Source organism: Oryctolagus cuniculus, chromosome 11 (genome assembly GCF_051225735.1).
Source record: "Oryctolagus cuniculus isolate XC-2025 breed Fujian yellow rabbit chromosome 11, ASM5122573v1, whole genome shotgun sequence".
NCBI classification, from domain to species: Eukaryota; Metazoa; Chordata; class Mammalia; order Lagomorpha; family Leporidae; genus Oryctolagus; species Oryctolagus cuniculus.
In genome coordinates this window covers 79,263,539-79,273,314 of record NC_142877.1, presented here as the reverse complement: position 1 = coordinate 79,273,314, position 9,776 = coordinate 79,263,539, and the positions used below count along the sequence as shown (strand labels likewise).

At 44.6% G+C, this 9,776-nt stretch overlaps 2 protein-coding genes across 2 annotated transcripts; both read left to right on the top strand.

The window, feature by feature from the left end:
• Window positions 1-2,222: 2,222 nt before the first annotated feature.
• Window positions 2,223-3,694, top strand: LOC100347480 (heterogeneous nuclear ribonucleoprotein A1-like). The gene is made up of 2 exons (XM_089307467.1): window positions 2,223-2,730; window positions 3,110-3,694. The coding sequence occupies exons 1-2, from the start codon at window positions 2,224-2,226 to the stop codon at window positions 3,542-3,544; spliced, it is 942 nt and encodes a 313-aa protein (XP_089163593.1). The 5' UTR covers window position 2,223; the 3' UTR covers window positions 3,545-3,694.
• A 4,652-nt stretch (window positions 3,695-8,346) lies between these two features.
• LOC100357054 (cyclin-I-like) lies at window positions 8,347-9,520 on the top strand. Its single transcript, XM_089309069.1, has 2 exons — window positions 8,347-8,442; window positions 8,582-9,520. The coding sequence occupies exons 1-2, from the start codon at window positions 8,347-8,349 to the stop codon at window positions 9,518-9,520; spliced, it is 1,035 nt and encodes a 344-aa protein (XP_089165195.1).
• Window positions 9,521-9,776: the final 256 nt, after the last annotated feature.

Here is a 9,776-nt window from a genome sequence, read left to right as displayed (position 1 = left end):
AGTGGCTAATTAACCTGATTGGCTGGTGGGCACCCAGGTGTGGCAGGTGGGGGCATGAGGTCACACAGGGGCATGGTGAAGGTATCAGGTAGGGCGTGAGGTCACACCGGAGCATGGCGAAGGTGTGGTCTTCCAGCTCGCAAACCTAATCGATTTTAACCTGTATGCCTGCCTCCTTCAGAAGGAGTATCTGAGAAATGCTCCACTGAGCAAGCTTGAGACTCTGCCCCCCTCCCAGCTGAGACAGTGAGCAATGAAAGTCCTTCCTGGGTGTAGGTGCACATTTCTCTAGGGAGAAAGTATAGCGCTTTCTTCAGATGGATCTATGATCCAAAAGAGTTGCTCAAATCTAGAAACATTTCCAAGGTTAAATCCACATTTTCAGAAGTACTGCTTCCTATTACATGAATGAAATTTTTACATTGGGGATTTGTATTACTTTAATGATATTGGTTGACACAAATTGTCTGTAATTGATAATCTTCATGAAGAATACAAATCCTATATATGATACTTAGCATACTTTCTCAAAGTAGTTATTCCAGTTTATTAAATGAATAAATTTTGAATGAAGAATATAAGAAATAAGGAAGGCCAATATTAATCTAAGGATGTCAAAATTTCACATAATTTATTTCTCCCAGAGGGAAAATCCACTTTGTCAAGATTGAGATGGTATGTTTTGGTTTAAAAAATGAATCAAGGTATGCTGGTCCAACAGCATATTCCACAACTGTTGCCTCAAATTCATTCTTTGCTCTTTCCTTCCTCTATGCTCTTGTAACTTGATCCCCAGGGACTGATCCTGATCCTGCCTTGCCAAGGTGTCTGCTATTTGGGCTTAGCACTGACAGGAGGAAGAAGGGCAGGAAGAGAGGTCAGGGTATTTCTCTTTCCAGGCACGCCCTTCTTTGATGAAGCATCTCCATCAGCAGCCTCGTCCCTCTGAGACTGTGACTCTTACCTGGAGATTCTTTTTTCAGGGTTGCAGCTATCATCCAACTTCTGTAATATTCTCCTGCCCATGTAGTATTGCAGTCTCTGGGTACTCACCATCCCTGTTCATCCCCTTGACCCTACCCACATCACTGTAAGTAGTGCTTTCACTAACACCTTTTTTTGAACCATGTGGCAGGAATTCTATTTTCCATAGGGGCTCTGACTGACAGACACTTTTGTGTGTGTGCATATGTGCCAGTCTGGTGCTTCATTTACATTATTCTACTTAATTGCCATATGAAGTTATAAGACTGGTCCTATTATTATCTTTTTTTTTTTTACAATGGAGTTAACCTCTTACAGTAAGCTAACATGTTAGCAACAGAGATTCTTAGAATCCTGCATATTAAGTGGCCTAATGATGCATCAACAATTCCTGAAATAAAATATACAGACAATAGTTAATAGTCCATGAAGTTAGATATACTGATTGGTTATTAATATGACTAACTAAAAAGGCATGCAAAATCACCTCTTTGGGGCTGATTATGGCCTGGTGGTTAACACAATGGCTAAGATGTCTACATTACATATCATAGTGCCTGGATTTGATTCTTGGCTCTGCCTACTGATTTCAGGCCCTTGGAAGCAACAGATGATGGCTCAAATGGTTGGGTCCCTGCCACCCATGTGGGAGACCTGGATTGAGTTCCCACTTCCTGGCTTCAGTCTGGCCCAGCCCTGCCTGTGGCAGGCATCTGGGCGGTGAACCAGCAGATAGGGACTCGCCTGCATTCTCTCTCTCTCTCGGTCTCTCTCTCTTTCCTTTCTCTTCCTCTCTCTTCCAGTCTCTTCCCCTCTCTTCCACTCTCTCTCTTTCTCTTTTCTTGCCTCTCAAGTAAGTAAATGTTTTAATAAAAAAAAATTACATCCCTGATCTAATACTATATATTATTTACTAGCTTTTCTAGGACAATTCAACAATCCTAGAAAACTTTTTATAACTGGCAATCAACATAGTTCCTATAATTAATGCATAGCTTTAAGAGAAAATAAAATGAGCTTATTAAAAATTAACCTTTTAGATTGTGACCATTAGGCAATAAAAGCTGTTGAAAGAAGCTTTTTACCATAGACCTTCGTACAAATTAGGGAGAAACGAGGAAAAGTCAAAAACATTTTCTCAATGACCTCCCACATCCCTTGCACATGTCTATCCATCCCCAGATTCCCCCTCTATGCTGCCATTTAGTTAGAGTCATTGTAAAAGTAGTCATTGTGAAAATGACTACTGGCTTTTCTGCCTGCGGACGCCGCCGAGGAAGCATCGTGGAGTTCTCTCTTCCCACCGCCGTCATGTCGAAGTCAGAGTCGCCCAAGGAGCCCGAGCAGCTGCGGAAGCTCTTCATCGGAGGGCTGAGCTTTGAGACGACCGATGAGAGCCTGAGGAGCCATTTTGAGCAATGGGGCACGCTCACGGACTGCGTGGTAATGAGAGACCCGAACACCAAGTGCTCCAGGGGCTTTGGGTTTGTCACCTACGCCACCGTGGAGGAGGTGGATGCGGCCATGAACGCAAGGCCACACAAAGTGGATGGAAGAGTTGTGGAACCAAAGAGGGCTGTGTCGAGAGAAGATTCCCAAAGACCAGGTGCCCACCTCACTGTGAAAAAGATCTTCGTGGGTGGCATTAAAGAAGACACTGAAGAGCATCACCTCCGAGATTACTTTGAGCAGTACGGGAAAATCGAGGTGATTGAGATCATGACTGACCGAGGCAGTGGCAAGAAGAGGGGCTTTGCTTTTTTTTTTTTTTTTTTTTTTTTTTTTTTGTGACAGGCAGAGTGGACAGTGAGATAGAGAGACAGAGAGAAAGGTCTTCCTTTTGCCGTTAGTTCACCCTCCAATGGCCGCCGCGGCTGGCGCGCTGCGGCCGGCGCACCGCGCTGATCCAATGGCAGGAGCCAGGAGCCAGGTGCTTTTCCTGGTCTCCCATGGGGTGCAGGGCCCAAGCACCTGGGCCATCCTCCACTGCACTCCCTGGCCACAGCAGAGGGCTGGCCTGGAAGAGGGGCAACCGGGACAGAATCCGGCGCCCCGACCGGGACTAGAACCCGGTGTGCCGGCGCCGCTAGGCGGAGGATTAGCCTAGTGAGCCGCGGCGCCGGCCAGGGGCTTTGCTTTTGTGACCTTCGACGACCATGACTCCGTGGATAAGATTGTCATTCAGAAATACCACACTGTGAACGGCCACAACTGTGAAGTGAGGAAGGCCCTGTCGAAGCAGGAGATGGCCAGCGCTTCGTCCACCCCGAGAGGTGGCTTCGGCAGCAGCCGCGGTGGAGGTGGTTATGGTGGCAGTGGGGATGGTTACAATGGATTTGGTAATGACGGAAGCAGTTTTGGAGGCAGCGGAGGCTACAATGATTTTGGCAATTACAACAATCAATCTTCAAATTTTGGACCCATGAAGGGAGGAAATTTTGGAGGCAGAAGCTCTGGCCCCTATGGTGGTGGCGGCCAATATTTTGCCAAACCACGAAATCAAGGTGGCTATGGTGGTTCTAGCAGCAGCAGCAGCTATGGCAGTGGCAGAAGGTTTTAATAACTGCCAGGAAACAAAGCTTAGCAGGAGAGGAGAGCCAGAGAAGTGACAGGGAAGCTACAGGTTACAACAGATTTGTGAACTCAGCCAAGCACAGTGGTGGCAGGGCCTAGCTGCTACAAAGAAGACATGTTTTAGACAATACTCATGTGTATGGGCAAAAAAACTCGAGGACTGTATTTGTGACTAATTGTATAACACGTTATTTTAGTTTCTGTTCTGTGGAAAGTGTAAAGCATTCCAACAAAGGGTTTTAATGTAGTTTTTTCTTTTTTTTTCTTTTGCACCCATGCTGTTGATTGCTAAATGTAATAGTCTGATCATGACGCTGAATAAATGTGTCTTTTTAAAAAAAAAAAAAAAGAAAATGACTACTGGACCACAGGACTAACTTCTACACATTTTCATTGACCCAAACTCACATTGCCAATAAACTAAGTGTTCTTTGCACTTTGTCTCAGAAAGAAAAAGAAGCCTATTGACTTGGCTGTTGTGAAACAAGAAGGAAGTGGACCCAGTTCACTCTCCCCTCCTGCCCAAGAAGAAGGAAGCTATCAATTTGGCAGTTGTGAAACACGGAGGAAGTGGCCTTGACAACCACTGTTTAATATCCTTCCGCCCTAACTCTAATATTCTTAACTTAGAATGAGAAGGGTGACAGTTTTAGTGCTACAAGTTCCTTAACTTTGCTCTGCTGGACCCCTGACAAGGCTTCTACACAGGACTATGTTAAAAGTAAACTTACCTCAGGGCTTCATTAGGATAGTATGTATGTATATGAGTATTGTAGGCCTCAAATGTTCACATGCTACTTCCAGAATGATCCCCAGCCCTGCTGTCCTTGGGCTGTTTCCCAAGATCCTGTTAGAGGAATTCAACCTAATTCCTTTATTACCCCTAAGAGTCAAACTGAGAATTGGAAATCTAACTGATTGGTTCAACTGCTTTGACTTATTGAGGTCACTGTTTTGTAGGTCTATCCAGATTTCTCAAGTTAGAATATATGGATTTGAATCCCGATTCTATCACCCTGATTCTCTGACCTCAGGCAAGTTACATAAGATCTCTGGTTGTGCCACTGTACAGTCACCATACCATTTCTTTTCCACTTGTTTATGCTTTCAAAGCTCTGATAGACTTTCCACTTATTGCGAAATGAGATGTGTGACTATTTCACTTTGTTTTCCTCCACAGCTGAGTCTAGTTTGCTTCCCACTCTTGATTTCTATTTGAAGATAAAGTATTTTATTTTCTGTTTACTTTTATATGCCTCAAGGAAAAGTGGGGTAGAGATTAACTTAGTTGAGGCAAGTAAGATACTGATTGCATTAGAAAAGTGGGTCCTGCTCTCTGCTGAATGTTTGTTCATTCCATCTTGGTGAGGGTCCTATCTTGTTCCCAGAGGGGACTATCCTCAGATATCACATGGTTTCCTGATCTGATTGAGAATTCCTGAATCCTTTGCTTTCATAAGAAAGAGCCCCATAGTTCACTCTCACCATTTCATCAGCCGGTCTTGCAGGCACTTCTAGCACTGTACAGTGAGAATCTGAAGAATGCAGAGATGGACTTGATTTTCTTCTCTATAAATGTGGGGCTGTTTGTGTGACTCTCAGACTTTGGCATTTTTATCAGTACAGCTCGAAGCAGGTGAGTAAGTGAGAGGGCAACCTTAGGAAGTAAGCCTTTTCATTCCTCTCTGTTATTTGTTTCAGAGTGTCATGTGTTTTTGTGCCTGCCAATATTATTTTTCTTCTTTCTTTGAAGAAGATAAGGATATTTGCAGAATTGCTGAATTTCTTACTCCATATTTTTTTGAACATATATTAAGATAGAGAAAGTCTGTGATGCACTTGTTGTTGGGCACCTGGACATCTAGGCAATCCTCCAACCATGTGAATTTTCTTCCATCTCTGTTCATCTTTGTTTATACTGATGTCATCAGATACTCCAGAGACTATTACCAGATCACTCAAATTGAGAGTCTCATTAACTCCTCTGCCCCTCACGGTTGCAGTGTGTTTGCTCTATACCTGGTTACCTCATTTGTTGCATGATGTTTTCTATTTTCAATCTCAATTGAGACTAACCGCAAATTCAGCTTTTGAGATACTTGCTGCGAGGCTGGTTCATTACAGAAAGGCATTGGGGATATACAGATTTCCAAACACGCATACACACATTTGCATAACCACTAGAGGGTTCAGAGACTCCCTGAGCAAGGTCAATGGACTCCAAGTGATAAAGCAATCCCTGATTATGATAAATTATAGCTTTACTTCATGACTAATGTAGTTAATCTATAAAAGAGTTTAGGAAGTCATCTAGTTTATCCTACTGTGTTCAAACAAAATTCTCAGTAAATATGGTATAGAAGACAACCTGAACGAAATACTGATTCTAGTTTTACAGCTAATTACCTGTGTGATGCATGTCACTTTAATTTCTCAGCCTTAGTTTTGTTATCTGTAAAAATCTGTAAAATGACATAGATGCCCTCCAAAGCCTCTTTCATCTCTGATTCTAATAATAATAATGCCATCCTAGACAGATAATTTCCTTTTGAACTGTCATAATGATAAGTCCACAATCTCTGCAATTAACTTCTCCTCTGTGTTGATATGACAGTACCTTATTTCCTGGGTCAGGTGTTTTGGCATAGCAGGTTAAGCCACTACCTGCAACACCGGCATCCCATGTGGGTGCCAGTTCAAGTCCCAGCTGTTCTACTTCTCATTCAGCTCTCTGTTAATGTGCCTGGGAAAAGCAGCAGACGATAACCCATATACTGGCATCCACATGGGAAATCTGGATGGAGTTCCAGGCTCCTTGCTTTGGCTTGGCCCAGCCCTGGTTCTTTTGGCCATTTGAGGGAGTGAACTAATGAATGGAAGATCTTTCTCTCTGTCTCTCCCTCGCTCTCTGTACCTCTGCCCTTCAAATAAATAAATAGATTTTTTTTACTCCCAATTTTTCTCTAATTCCCTGATACCATAGAACTTTTTTTTAAAAGATTTATTTATTTATTTGAAAGTCAGAGTTACACACAGAGAGAAGGAGACAAAGAGAAAGAAGTCTTCCATCTGCTGGTTCACTTTCCAATTGGCTGCAATGGCCGGAGCTGAGCCAATCCAAAGTCAGGAGCCAGGAGCTTCTTCTGGGTCTCCCACGTGGGTGCAGGAGCCCAAGGACTTGGACTTGGGCCATCTTCTACTGCTTTCCCAGGTCATAGCAGAGAGCTGGATTGGAAGTGGAGCAGCCAGGTCTCGAACCAGTGCCCATATGGGATGCTGGCACTGCAGGTGGCAGCTTAACCTACTATGCCACAGTGCTGACCCCTCATATCATAGAACTTTATTAAATTCTCTGTGTCTTTGTTACCAAAATCATTGCCAGGAATATTACATCTTACTAGTGAAATCCAATGAATAACTTCCATCAGTAGAAAATCTGTTTTCTCACTTCTAAATCATTAATGCACACTCAAATGAGACAACACACAGTACTAACTTCCAAAGGCAGCGCATTAAATAGCCTGTCTCTCAGAGATAAGAGCTAAACAGTTAGTGCCATGTCTGGTGTTTCAAGTTATTCTAGTCTATGCAATGCTTTTCTAAATCCACGCAGAAAGATGACGGTACGGCTGAAGGTATCACATTATGAAAATAAAGCAAAAATGATACCACTTGCCTGAATTTAAGGCCTTACTCCATTTTAGGTCTCAGCATTGAGCTGTCCCACTCCTAGATCCCCACAGAACCTATTCAAAGTAACTGTCCATCCAGAAAGTTAACATTTTTAATTTATTTCTTTTTTATAAAATCTTTTTTTTTAAATTCTGGTAGAATAATTGTGCATACTTTTAATTTTGTCTTTTCTTAAAAGATTTATTTGAAAGGCAGAGAGAGAGAGAGGGAGAGAGAGAAATCTTCCATTTACTGGTTCACTCCCTAAATGGTTGCAATGGCCAGTGTTGGGCCAGGCCAAAGCCAGGAGCTGGGAGCCTCCTCTGAGACTCCCATATGGGTGCAGGGGCCCAAGCACTTGGGACATCCTCCACTGCTTTGCCAAGGACATTAGCAGGGAGTTGGATCAGAAGTACAGCAGCTGGGACTTGAACTGGTGCCCATATGGGATGCCAGTGCTAGAGAAGGTGGCTTAACCCACTGAGCCACAGCACTGGTCTGAAAGGGGAACTCTTAAACACTGTGCATGGGAATGTAAATAAGTATAGCCACTACGGAAAACAATATGTCTTTTAAAACTACAAACAGAACTAACATATGTTCCAGCAATCACACTACCGTGTATATATCCAAAAAGATATGAAATCATTGTATCAGCCCCTCCCTCCCCAGCCTTCCCAGCGAGCGGACGCGGCAGCGCCTCTGTCTCGCTTTTTCTTATTTTTTCCCCCCTTTCCCCTTCCTTTTTTTTTCCCCCTCCCTTTTTCTCCCCTTCCCTCCTTTCACCATTTCCCCTCGGAGGCGCTTCCCCCGGGCAGGGGCAGAGCTGGGTCTCACCCCCGCCTCTCCCCGGCCCCCGCCGCCCTATGGGAGCCCCCTCCTCACCCGGGCACCAGCGGCTGCAGTTGGAGGAGCGGGACCGGCGGCGGCGGCCTCACGTCCAGGGTCACCATGGAACTAACTCGCTGGGCGCCTGGCCGGCCGCAGGCGTGTGTCCCGCCCGAGTGCCTGCGCCCTCCGTGCCCCGCTCCCCTTCTTCTCCCTCCTCAGTCGGCCAGCTCCCTGTCCCGCGCGCCCAGACGCTGAGGAAAATGAGGCGGTGATGGGGGCCCCCGGATGACCCCGTGTCACCCCTGTGAGGTCTACAGCTCTGCCGGGGTGGAGGAGGAGGAGGAGGAGGAAGAGGAGGAGAAGGGAACTACATCAGGCTGGGTGGCAGGCAGCCCCAAAGGATATCATGAAGTTTCCAGGACCCTTGGAAAACCAGAGATTGTCTTTCCTATTGGAAAAGGCAATCTCTAGGGAAGCCCAGATGTGGAAGGTGACTGTGCCGAAATTCCCTACAGATCAGAATGTTTCTCCATCCCAGAGAGATGAAGTAATTCAGTGGCTGGCCAAACTCAAGTACCAGTTCAATCTTTACCCAGAAACGTTTGCTCTGGCTAGCAGTCTTTTGGACAGGTTTTTAGCTACTGTAAAGGTCCACCCGAAATATTTGAGTTGTATTGCCATCAGTTGTTTTTTCCTAGCTGCTAAGACTGTTGAGGAAGATGAGAGAATTCCAGTACTGAAGGTATTGGCAAGAGATAGTTTCTGTGGATGTTCCTCATCTGAAATTCTGAGAATGCAGAGAATTATTCTGGATAAGTTGAATTGGGATCTTCATACAGCCACACCATTGGATTTTCTTCACATTTTTCATGCCATTGCAGTATCAACTAGGCCACAGTTACTGTTCAGTTTGCCCAAATTGAGCCCATCTCAACATCTGGCAGTCCTCACCAAGCAACCGCTTCACTGTATGGCCTGCAGCCACCTTCTGCAGTTCAAAGGATCCATGCTTGCTCTGGCCATAGTTAGTTTGGAAATGGAGAAACTCATTCCTGATTGGCTTCCTCTTACACTTGAACTGCTTCAGAAAGCACAGATGGAGAGCTCCCCGCTGATCCACTGTCGGGAGATTGTGGCACATCACCTTTCTACTCTGGAGTCTTCCCTGCCTCTAAATTCCGTTTATGTCTACCGTCCCCTCAAGCACACACTGGTGACCTCTGACAAAGGAGTGTTCAGATTACATCCCTCCCCTGTCCCGGGCCCAGATTCCTCCACAGACAAGAGCAAGCCAGAAGTGCTAGTCAGAGGTACAGCAGCTTTCTGCCATCATCTCCCAGCTGCCCTTGGGTGCAAGCATACCTCTTCTAATCGCAAAGTAGAGGAAATGGAAGTGGATGAAAAAAAAAAATCATTGTATCAAAGATATCACTGCTCCCTGCAGCACTATCCACAATAGCCAAGACATGGAATCAACCAAGGTATCCATCAACAGACTGATGGATAAAGAAAATATTATACATACACACACACAAACCATGAAATAATATCAGTCATAAAGAAAAACAAAAAGAATGAGATCATATCATTTGCAGCAAAATGAATGGAACTGGAGGACTCTGTGTTAAGTGAAATAAGCCAGATGTAGAAAGACAAATACTGCATAATCTTTCCCACATGTGGAAGCTTAAAAAAACTCAATCTGAACACATGAT